Source organism: Lolium perenne, chromosome 3, assembly GCF_019359855.2.
Source record: "Lolium perenne isolate Kyuss_39 chromosome 3, Kyuss_2.0, whole genome shotgun sequence".
Lineage (NCBI taxonomy): Eukaryota > Viridiplantae > Streptophyta > Magnoliopsida > Poales > Poaceae > Lolium > Lolium perenne.
The window spans coordinates 307,497,011-307,509,381 of NC_067246.2; the positions used below are offsets into that span (position 1 = coordinate 307,497,011).

A 12,371-nucleotide genomic window follows, 5' to 3' on the forward strand; every position below is an offset into this window, starting at 1 on the left:
TGGCCAAGACTGCCGGATCTAGCGAGGCGGCTCGAGGAAATCTTGTTTAGAAGATACCCAAACAAGGTGTTGCTCTCTTCCTTCTAGTAGTAATATTTTAGATTCGGTTTTCAAGCAATCAAGTCCCTTCTCTGAGCAAAGTAAATATTTCCGTCTAATCATTTTAGCTATTGATATTTTGTGGTTGTTTGGGCAGAGGGATTACCACAATATGAAGAAGGAATCAAGTGAGCTACACTTTCTGTTTGCTCTCACGATCTTGAGTGCTCAGCACCAAGAAGTTGAAGAAAACCAGCAATTATTAAGGCATATAGCATTTTCCGGTGGGTATGGGACGATGACTCTGACACAAGGTGTCACGCAAGGTGCAAGTGAAAATTCTGGAATGTCTTACGTACCATACAACATGGGTCCTTCAGTTGGTGCAAGCTTGGTTCCACCGAGTACTAACATGGGCACCTCCCAGTCAGGTACGTATGGTTTTACTGAAATTGTGCTTATATCATGTACTTAGGAATGTGTGACTAATCTTGATAATATTTTTGTAGCCATTAAATAGAGCTGTAATCCAATAGCCAGCATAATATTTTCCCTTTTACTAACTTAGTTTCTTTTGCCTTGTTTTCTTTCTACAAGCTCACAATGAGCATGTGAACACAGAGTTATCTTTGGGAATGAACCCTACACATCACAGCTCGAGAGTGTCCAACAACAATCATGTAACAAGAATGGTAGACACATCTGAAACCAACAGAATTTTGGTAAGGACTCTACGCTATATATACATTACCAATACCATATGTAGTGGGTACCAGCCCCCTAAGGCTCCACTTAAAAACTGCAGTCCATGGTGTCGCCGCCACCTCCTGTAACTGTGGAGGAGGTCCCAAACGAACCGAAGTTCATTTGCCCAGTCTGCTTACACGAAATTGTGGACGCTTCATCGACTATCTGTGGCCACATCTTCTGCAAGGAGTGCATTAGGGCCTCCATCAAGGCTCAGAAGAAGTGGAAAATCCTCGGATGAACCGGCTGGCATATGCTCCGGCCAGAACTCGGTCTACCATTGGCTAGCACAAAGATGGGCCTGCCACAGCAGGTTGGAATTTTTACGATGAAGTCAACAATACAGACATGAATACACATAGATGGGACCCATCACAGAGGAGAGAGACGGGTGGGGGGGACTAGTTTTCCCGTACCAGCTAAGGCAATCTCCCTCGCCAGTGACGTCCAACCCGCGGCCATCGGTGTCGGAGATGGCGTTCGAGCCCCAAGATCGGTCGGAGTATGTACAAAGCGGCGGCGACGGCACCGCGGAGGCGCTGGACCGTGCGAATGGAGGCGTGGACCACACACAGTCCTCGCTGGAGCGCGCGACCAGATGCGCTGCCGTCAGCTGGTGCGAGCAGGAGGCCGTGGTGCTCTGCTGCGGCCGCGCCGACCTGCTCGCGCACGCCGTGCGCCACAGCGACTCTCCCCGTCGCTGCGGACCAGGGTGTCGACGACCCTCCGTCTTCAACGACGCCGCCTCCCGTCGCTGAAGCGGGTCCGGCTGCAAAGGCAGCAACAACACCGGTCGTCGTCATCCTCGACGAGGAGGAAGAGGTCGCCGCGGCGCATGCGTCGTCCGTCGTCAAGCACGTTGCTGAATCAAGCCACAGCTCCCAGTCTAGCGACGCCCTGCCGGATTTCTCGTGGCAGGGCATGTCCGCCTTCGACGAGGTCGCGGCGCACCCCACCATCCCCGTCCCAAAATTCGAAGCTGAGCAGGTGGCAGCGCCACGAAGCGGCCAAGGACGAAGGCACGGAGCCACATGACACCGACGTGTTGTTCGACGTTCTCCTCTTCTCTGAGCAGTTCCCCTTCTTCTTCGACGATGGCGCCTACGAATCCCTCGACAGCCTCTTCAGCGAGCGGGGCGCCGGCACGTTGGAGGAGCAGTTGTGCGCGGACGCGCGGGAGGAGAGGCGGCGTGACCTGACCCGATGCGACGCAGAGGAGGCGACCTGCGACGGGCGGCACGAATCGGCTGTGCCAACCACCAGCTCTGGTTTGCAAGATCAATCGGTACATCACTGGAGCATCGACAGGCTGATCTTGCTTCTGCTGCTTTCGAAGCTCAGGGCGGCGAGCAGTAGCCTGATGTAGCTGTTACTGTTACGGCTGTGGAGAAAGACGAGAGCTCGAGGAGAGAGAGAGGTGGGAAGGGGACGTACGGGTGTCACCATTGAATTTCTCGTGCGGGGACCAGGTTGTTGCCCATTTTTTTACACACTCTCTGCCCACAAACAGGGCCCACACTCATGTATTCAGCTCTGATTACTTTCATGGTACACAGAATACCTACCTTTAGTTGTAGACCCCACACATATTTCTGCACCAATCACATAACGACTTGACGCAGGTTCATATGTCGCCAGGTTCTATTCGTCCACTCTCCAGAAGAAGTGCCCTACCTGCAGGACGAAGCTGAACCTGAGAAACATCCACCGGGTCCACCTTCCGACGATGGACTGAACTGATCCAGCCATTCTGGACACAGTGGAGCCTCAGCACCCGGCCCTTTTCCTTGCTGCCATCGTGATGATGTTGTATTGCTATCTGATTTGTTCTCCACAGGGTTATCATCACCTTTTAGTGTCCCCTCAGTAGTATAACAAGCGATGTTGCTGCTAGAAGCTTTGAGACGTTGTTACCATACAAATGCCCGTAGTGTTTTGTTGTGGAAGCCTGTGCTTGCTACTTTGTAATTCGTGCGCAAAGAAATATCCAATATTTTTTCTGATGTTGGGAGTTTGTAAGGACTTTTCTTACATGAGTTTGTAATGCATTTTGTGATGTCAGTTTCCATATATCGTACAGAATTTGGATCGTATGGGTGGTCATGCACCTAAATTCAAGTGAATGTCACACCTTCGCGAGCCTTAATATGCGCAACACTGCCATATGGATCTGTGGATGTCACAACTCACACCTTCATGGGTTTTGAACTAATCACCTAAATCCAGGCTAAATTCTGTTTGGGGCCAATAAAATAAATTATGACTTTATCAAAGGAACCCTAGTACCAATACGGCGTCCATTTGAATCCGAATGGCATATGCAACCTCCCCTTCATACAGAATGAAAACATAATTTGACTATTTCTTAATGCTATCTCTAACAATTAATATTTGTATGCTTTAAAAATATTTGGTGATTAAATAAAACTAGGGAAAAAAATCTAAGAGAAACATCTTGTACGTTGGAGAATATCATATATTTGTTGGTGCTTCTTGAGCACCGAGTCGCGATTTTCAGGATGAAGCCTAAAGTTTGATCTTCATTGGTTGTACCTGACAATGACCTTAGTTATGCCATTGTTTTGGAAACTCGGCCCTTCTTCAGGATAAAAACTCAAGATCTTCGATCAGACGACGATAACGCTTGTGCATCGTAAAAAGATCGTATATAGTACAAAATTATAGAGATAACACGTCACTTGACTAAGAATTAATTAATTCTCATTTGACTGAGAATTATACATACCCTATATAATAGATATTTTTATAATTATCTTTGATAGTTAATACTTTCATTATGTTATGAACCATTGGTACTATTCACTAAGTAAACATGCGGTGAACAATTAAAAAAAAGTATGTTCATCGATGTGAAAATACCATCTAGAGACCGACAAAAAGCATACATCTTTTTTTACCCTCTTTTCCAACAAGAAATTATAAAAGGTGATTTCCGTAAAAAGACTAATATGTGGTAAATAATAAAATGCTAAGAAATATTACCTCCCTTCCGAAACTTAAACCTTATTAGAAATTAGCTTTCAAAAAAGGATTTTATTTCAAAATGGAGGTAGTATGTGGCAAAATGTACTAACTAAAAAAGTGAAAAATTTAAAAATATAAAAGCATCTTTAGTCGCGTCCTCAAAACGAGCCAGCTTCGCTTTCGTCCCCCTTCATCCTCTGGTGCTCGCGTGCCCTCTGCTCCTTCCGAAGCACAAAATCATGCGCCGGGCATTCTAGCACCTCTTCAAGGGAGCCTCTACCGCTCGGCCTCCATGAAGAGGCGACCCCCTCCTCAATAGGCGCCTCTTCGACAGAGATTCCGACGATGCGGTCATCCTGGAGCTTCTTCAATGACTCATGACTAAATGATGGTCTTCTGCTCCGCCGACTGCTCCTCTGGTTCCGGCCCGTCACTCCAGTCATCCAGGTCATCGTCCCCCTCACACTCTTCCTCCTCCACTGCTACATTTTCCTCTGCCACTTGCTCCGCATCAGCCATGAACTGCACGTCGAGGTCGATGATCTCCTCTATGTCAGCTCCGACTCTCCCCCGCATTCGATGTTCGGCAGAGCCGTTTTGCCGACCGTATGATCTCCAAACGACCTCCCAAACGGCCATAAATGGCAATATAAAATCATAGTTTTGCATTAAAAAGTTCAACAAAGGAAGCTGGTAAAATAGTTTTTGAACACATAAAACTAGGCCCCTCCTTTGAGCATCTACAAATGATCCACTAGATCGTCTTGCAGTTGGTGATGAGTAGTTGAGTCTCAGATTTCTTGACGCATGGCAAACGAAGTAGGTGTCGTACTCCCTGGCGGCCAACACAATCTTCATAAACATCCTCCACTTCATCCTGAAACGGCGCCAAATGTCACTTTGTCGTGCAACGGTCATGAGAAAAGTAGTCGGCATACAACATGCCGTAGCCCTCCAGCCTCTGCCTCGGCTTGCTCTTGCGCTGCCCTAGGCTCGAGCCTCTACGCCACGGCTTCAAATCCCGGGCGTACATGGCTAGGAGACAAGAGATAATCTTCATATTGGCCTCTTCCTCCAGCAGAGCGGCGACCATGTCCTCGTCGTCCGAATCCATGCCAAGGCAAAACGCCGAGCACCACACGGGTAGATGACCACGAGGGGCTGGAACTATTGGCAGACTCCTCTAGACAGTGGAACTAGGGCCGATGGTCGGCGAGGAAGTCGGTTGCTCGACGGCCCAGCCTTCTCCAACGGTGGGAAATGGCGGAGGCGAAGATGCGTGGTGCGGGCGGGGATCTGGTGGGGTGGGTGGGGAGAGGGGCGAAATGGAGTTTTTCTCTACCATCGCCGACAACATTGGCCGCCCGCTTTTCTATTCCATCTCCCCACCTTGTGGGTTGGATGCGGCCCGCGAGCCAAAAATAGGCTTTGGGAGAGGCGACTGGACAAAATCGGCTTGGCTCCCCCGTGCACGCCAATTACCCATGCACAACTAGGTTCGGGCTAGTGAGCGAGGGTTGGGTGCGGCCCGCGAGCCGGAAATAGGCTTTGGGAGTGGCGACGGGACAAAATCGGCTTGGCTCCCCCGTCCCCGCAAAGCCGTTTAGGGGGCTTTGGGGTGGGTGTGTGGGTATGTGGGGAGCGAAGATGATCTAATGTTTGAATTATTTATACCCCCTGTGACACAAAGACGATTAACTAAATATATATACGTCTACGTTTTTTTTAATTGATCTTATAACTTAAATAGGTATGCCCAAGAATATTTGTGGTAGACAATAATTTTCACAGTCCGTACCCAATGGATCTAATATCTGATCATGGATATTATTGCTATATGTAATATAACATATGTTCTGAAAAATGTGATATGTCTCGGTCAATTTAGAACTTTTAAAATTCCAGAAATGATTTCGGTTGCACTTTGTTGGCAAAACAATATAATTATACTTATTTGGCTAATCCTAATTTTATCTAACACACTAAGATATGTTTAGATATATTTTATATCAGATAAAGTTGGGATATATCCAGACAGGGTGAGAAAGTAGCAAATCTCACAAATTAGCTGCCCCATTTGGAAGTTTTACCGTGTGAACTAAAAAGGGTCCGGCAGCAGAGCGTGCGGCAACTCCAAAGATTTTCAGGAAATAGGCCACCCTTGGTCAAGTCTCCTCCCTTCTTCCTAGTTCCTCCCGCCTTCCTTCCCCAATTCCCCAACCTCAAGTCCCAACCCTCGCTTACCACCGTCTCCCGCCGCCGTTCGCCGCCGTTCGTTGTCCGCCTTTGGATTCACCCGCTCTCCTCCTCACTCACTAGCCCGAACCTCGTTTCTGGGGTGCCCAGCCCCACTGCCCTCTGGAACCTTCCCTGTGAACGGCCGCCGCGTGGCGTGCCTGTACGGGCGGGGAGGCAAGCGGTACGGATGGATCGTGCCAGCGGCGTTGGCGGCGGCGGCGGCGGGATTACTCCGCTCCAGCAGATGCCTGATGCCGTGGGCCTCGCCGCAGCGGCTGATCCCCAGTTCGTTCTGATGCGCAACACTATGCGCGAGAAGATGTAAGTGGTCATTTCTTTTATCTTCACTAGTTGAACCGAATAGAAACTTACCACCTATAAAACTTACTAGTATATGGAGTGAAATCGTTAATTGTACGCCCTAAACAATAGTACCGAGTATTATTACTGCTTATTGAACCGTTATGTTGTGGTAGATTGGTGGAGCTGGGCCTTTTCAGGAATTATATGACATCTCCTTAATTATTATTCATTAAAAACAGCTGGGATTCTGTCTGTATTTGATCTCTGATTTTTTTTGAAACATACTTACAGGGGGTTCTATTGGCTTTGCTCTAGCCTCTAGCTTTCACTGCAACAGCATGAGCTCCCTTGGTTTCGCAAGGAGGATACCGAAGAGGCGGCGGATTACCAAGACGCCACCGCAGCAGCAAGTGGAGCGACAACTTCTGGACCTGAACTCATTTCCAGCTTTTGAAGGAGCTGGTAATGGGGGTTCAATATCCATCCAGGAGCCTGCCTCACACAGTGGGACCTCTGGTACGGTGGTTGCCGAGACCTCACAGCTCTTGGTGCCACCTGCTGCTGCAGAGTCAAACATTGGCATGAATAGTTTCGCCATCGATGTGGAAGTCATCGATGATGATGTTGTGATTTATTCTTCAAGACCACTTCCTCAAGTATGCTCCACATGCTTGGTTCTAGCTTATGTTTTGCGCTTGCCAATTTCATTTACTTCGTGATTGTATGAGAAGAAGGCCAGCTAATGCTATTTCTGTCTATTTTATGTCTCAGGCTAGGCATCAATCAGCCAGAGAGAGACCTGTCACTGTGATAATAGATGATGATTCTGAAACTCCGGATGGACCAACAGGTATCTCACAAATTGTTTGGCCCATACTGTTGCATTTGGATGTAAACGTGTATGCATATTTTATATGAAATTGATTCATACTATTACGATATCGGCATGCAGCTTTTGATACATGTTGATGCATAGGCGGCGCATGTTTTCATTTGTTCGTAGATGGATTCATGTCTCAACCTTGTGTGACCCGTGAGTTGTAATGGATGTTGGAACGTTAATAAGTTAATATGCATCAGCCGATGCAGAGGCCAGGGGATGTCCCTGTTTCAAAAAAAAATGCAGCTTTTCTTTATCTCATATGAGGTTATCATGATAAATTTGCAAGTCACCAGAATTCGAATGTTTACTGTGCAAAGTAGTGTCCATCATCTCCTGTGGGAAATGAATGATTGTGCTTGGTACAATGTGTCATCTCATATGTTTACTCGTGAAGCCTATATTTAGAGTATCAGCCAAAATGGAGGTAGGATCTTGCAATATGCCAGTATATTCCATATCTAGGGTAGTTTTCATCTGCCTTTAAGGCAGACTCTAGTATTGAGATTGTATTTTACAAACATCTAAAGCGATTGGTCTAAGATTTTACACCTAAGTGAGACAGCTTCTAGCTGTATGACAATTTGCCCTGGGTATCATTAAAAAAGGCCCTCGCTAACTATAACACAGTTACTCCGTTGCGGTGCAATTTTGAAGGCTCAAGTTTTAATTGTGCCTAACAGTAAAAACTAACTAGGTAATATGGGAAATATTTTCCATGTATGCTTCAGTTTGCAGCATAGCACAGCTCCATAATAAAGAAAAACTCAAGTCTTCACATGAGCTCTCTATCTGAGTAAGACTTGAGACCTGACATACACAAGCTTGTGTGTTAGAACATAATTTTGGGCCATCTTAGGCCAAGGAAAGGCCCTGGACGCCGGCTCCACCCGCTACGGCGGTGCAATGGGTGACCTAACACGCACTGGGCCTTTCATGTGAGAACCAGGGCTCGAGCCGTGGTAAGTACCCTCGTGGTATTACCACCGTTCGAGACACGCTTTCTTGATCATAGATAACAAACAAAGAAACAAATCACACAATTAATATTATTTTTAGGGCAAAGTAGTATGTACTATGTAGAGAAATCAATGATGACTTCAAGTTTATGCTGGGAAAACAATCTTGTTTTGGAAAGAATTGGACCCCACCAAGATCACTGGGACTCCTGCTGTATAGAAATTGTCAAAACTACGTCCCAGTTTTATCCAAACCATAGCTTTGCAAACAGAAGACGTGCTTGTTTCTGTCTTGTTACAGAATCTGCTTATAATTTACTAGCTTTGAATGAGGGCAAGAAAAATAATCTAAACTTGGGCAACATGGTCTTCAATCCTAGGCCACCAAAACATGCATATCTTAGCACTAAGATGTGTTCTACTCTTGTTTCAATGGTATTGCCCGATAAATTCATAATCATATAAAAAATACTTTATCAATGCAATTTCGCTACCACCAACCTACGGACATTTCCCTACTTTTGCTAAGACTCATGGAGATTTATTTCCCTGGTGGTCATCACATCCATGGCCGGTCCTGAGATTTTGGGGGCCGGCGAAAGTAGAAAATAGGACCTATAACCATCAAAATAGTTATTTATAGATGTAGGTATGTAATGTTATCAATAATACTGATATCAACTACTCCCTCGATCCATAATAAGTGTTGTGGGTTTATTTCAAATTTAACTAAAAATGAACTAAAACCACGACACTTGTTATGGATCGGAGGGAGTAGTATATATTTGTAGTATCTTAAATTTTTAGATGCAAGGTCACTTATGAGTATGGCAATACGAACCTTACCGATCATCACGTCGACTCTGGCCATGTCCATGGCCATGGTGCGGTCTCCCATTGACCTAATCAGCATGTAGCCCTTGTTATGGAAACTGCTTATAATTTACTAGCTTTGAATGAGGGCAAGAAAATTAATCTAAACTTGGGCAACATGGTCTTCAATCCTTGGCCACTAAAACATGCATATCTTAGCACTAAGATGTCTTCTACTCTTGTTTCAATGGTATTGCCCGATAAATTCATAATCATATAAAAATACTTTATCAATGCAATTTCGCTACCACCAACCTACGGACATTTGCCTACTTTTGCTAAGACTCATGGAGATTTATTTCCCTGGTGGTCATCACATCCATTGCCGGGCCGGTCCTAAGATTTCGGGGGCCGGGGCGAAAGTAGAAAATAGGACCTATAACCATCAAAATAGTTATTTATATATGTAGGTATGTAATGTTATCAATAAACACAAAAGCAATACTGATATCAACTACTCCCTCTGATCCATGATAAGTGTTGTGGGTTTATTTCAAATTTAACTAAAAATGAACTAAAACGATGACACTTATTATGGATCGGAGGGATTACTATATATTTATAGTATCTTAATTAACTTAACAGAAGGGAAAAAAAAGGCCCACGCTAACCAAAGTGGGAAAAGCCAAATAAGAAAGAAAAAAGGAGCAGGTTCAGCCGCCAGAAAACATCGACCGTATCTCTTCGTCCTCGTCCATGTACGAAAGAAAAGCTTCGAAACAGCTCTAATGGCACCGCCGCAGCCACATAAGTTCCGCCGCCGATGCGTATGCCTTGGCTAGTTTGGGTTTGGGGCCCCTTGGCTTCCCAAACTCGCCGATGCGTATGCCTTGGCTAGTTTGGGTTTGGGGCCCCTTGGCTTCCCAAACTTGGCACTACAACCCCCTATGCCTTAAGTTCGACTCCCCACGTTTTCGCATGTTCCTATCCCATGCCATGTTCTATATATAGGAGGTCATCCTACCCAAACTTGGGCACTGCATCCCCTATGTGTTAAGTTTGACTACTGACATCATCTGTTTTCATGTGTTTTTATTGCATCCCACGTTCTATATATATGATAAGTATTATGTTAATCCCCTTTACAATAAAGATGAGTATAGCGCAGCTGGCTAGCAAGCATGCTGCTTTATGGAGGTTACGCGTTCGACTTCACCATATCACATTAGGGGAAGAAATATTTTTCGCCTGTTTCCCCTTCTCTGGTTTACTTACCAGACTGACCGGGCCCAACTGTTGGTTCCTTTTTTGTTAGATTGGTGGTTTTGTGATGTTTCTTAAGCAATGTTTATAACGAACTTATTGCAAAAATTAATATTTTTTCAGTTCCTTATAATGTAAGCTTCCACATCAACAGTCGGTTAGGATCGATATGAAAAGAGCTTGATAGAAAATTATTTACAATTTTTTTTTGCGAATAGTAAATTATTTACAATAATATACATGGAAGCTAACATTCTTCTCTTTTTTGCACGGTTTGCACTTGTCACTGCATTAAATCGATACAGAATGTCAGGAATCCAATGTTCAATAAATTCTATTGAAATCTTTCCTTTTTTTTGGCATATCTTCATAATTTGAGGCATGCCGCCGTGTTAGACAATTCTACTACTCATCTTCATGTTGAACGGCTGTGATATGGGATCATCTGACCTGTTGTACCATAAAAGGGCTCCAAGTATTATACTCCCTCCGATCCATAAAAAGTGTCGGAAACGTAGTACAAAAATTGTACTAACCTTAACCTAGTACCAAATATCCGACACTTACTATGGATCGGAGGGAGTACTTTTTTTTGCCATCGTGGCAATCTTTATTAGTTCTAAGCATTATGCTGCCTGAAAGTCGTAACCTTTGCTTCAGACTTAATGCTGAGTATTCCTTTTGTTTGCTTCAGACTTCTGAGTATCAATTAGATATGTGATATGACAATGTTCAGTTTCACAGCATTTCCCAATAGTGATTTATGAACTTTTCCAAATTAAGATATACTAAAACTATTGCGTCTTAGATGCTGTAGACGGGTGTATATTTTGTTCTTTTATTTCCTAGTTTGCCTTCTTTTCCATGTTTCCCATCTAATAACATGGTATGTACATCTTTTGTTCCAGGGGAAGGGCTTGATGAGCATGTGAACACACTATTGTCTCTGGGGATGAACCCTAGGCACAGTTGCTCGAGAGCACCGAACAGCCTTGTAATAAACATAGAAGACACACCTGAAACCAACATCTTGGTGAGAATCGTACACTGTACTTCACCAGTACCACGAATTATCTAGTAGTTATATCTGTTTTCTAAGGCTTTCTTGAACACTCTAGCCCAAGGCGGTGCAGGCTCTCCCTGAACCTGTGAGGGAGGTCCCAAAGGAGCCAAAGTTCAGCTGCCCAGTCTGCATGAATGAGCTGGTTGAACCATCGTCAACCATCTGTGGTCACATCTTCTGCCAGAAGTGCATCAGGGCTGCCATCCAGGCTAATAAGAAGTGCCCCAACTGCCGGAGGAAGCTGCAAATGAACAACTTCCACCGGGTGTACCTCCCAACGACAGATCATTAGACTGATCCAGCCATCCAGGGAGCATTAGAGCAGGGGTACCTGACCCTTTTTTGGCATCGGCAATTGTGGACTGTATCAGAACTATTCTTCACAGGGTTTATCATCCACACTCAGTTCGCCCCAACAATTTAACAAGTGCTTGAAACGTGGTAACTAATCTGCATCCTTGCTGGTAAAGGACCCATAGTCTTTTAAGTGAAAACCTGTGCTTGGTATCGTGAGCTTCATTAGCTAAGAAATATTTAACACATTTCCTGCTTGTTGGAGTATATTATATTGCGTGGGCACTCTAGAGTATGGCTCTGCTCTGTGTCTGCAATGCCTTGGTAGATTTTAGCTTTACGCTGTCGCCTAAATTTAGGCCCATTGAGACTAAAATCTTGTCACGTACAGCTTCAAAGTCTTATGCTCCTGTTGGGCTCAGAAATCAAGTTATGTGGTCACCCTGGGCCAGTCACTGCCTAGGCAAGAATCTTCCTGGGCGTGATAAGCTGGACATGCACTTAGGTTGTTTTTGGTTTACAACCAATGTCTACCTTGCCAAATAATTGGCTAGCCCACAAAATTTGGCTGTTGTTTTGATGGGTAGAGGATTTTGTCTCGTCCAGCCAACGATGCCCGTGCCTGTGCTAGTCCTGGCCAAATCATTGACCACTTGAGGGCGGTGGAAAATTGGCAGCTTTCCCTAGGTCCAGTTTCAGTCCGTTCTTTCTTTTTCTTTGGCAAGCCAGTCAGTATCCAGCAGGCCTTCTGTGGCTTCGTGTCAAGTTTGAAAACTTCAAAAGAGTA

The 12,371-nt window shown here is 45.1% G+C and overlaps 1 protein-coding gene and 1 pseudogene across 1 annotated transcript; both read left to right on the forward strand.

Moving 5' to 3' along the window:
- The first annotated feature begins 1,283 nt into the window (after positions 1–1,283).
- Positions 1,284–2,152, forward strand: LOC139838243 (uncharacterized; annotated as a pseudogene).
- Positions 2,153–5,888: 3,736 nt separating this feature from the next.
- Positions 5,889–11,879, forward strand: LOC127345365 (E3 ubiquitin-protein ligase complex slx8-rfp subunit slx8-like). The gene is made up of 5 exons (XM_051371843.2): positions 5,889–6,330; positions 6,604–6,968; positions 7,084–7,162; positions 11,136–11,260; positions 11,346–11,879. Exons 2-5 carry the CDS (start codon positions 6,651–6,653, stop codon positions 11,580–11,582), a joined length of 759 nt encoding a protein of 252 aa, XP_051227803.1. The 5' UTR covers positions 5,889–6,330; positions 6,604–6,650; the 3' UTR covers positions 11,583–11,879.
- The last annotated feature ends 492 nt before the right edge of the window (positions 11,880–12,371 follow it).

What these genes read in the sequence shown, in the direction of transcription:
- LOC127345365 (XM_051371843.2), top strand. Translation starts at nt 6,651, where the DNA reads ATGAGCTCCCTTGGTTTCGCAAGGAGGATACCGAAGAGGCGGCGGATT. An exon ending in CTTCAAGACCACTTCCTCAA is followed by an intron (nt 6,969 to 7,083) that starts GTATGCTCCACA and finishes TTTATGTCTCAG; the next exon opens with GCTAGGCATCAATCAGCCAG. An exon ending in CACCTGAAACCAACATCTTG is followed by an intron (nt 11,261 to 11,345) that starts GTGAGAATCGTA and finishes TGAACACTCTAG; the next exon opens with CCCAAGGCGGTGCAGGCTCT.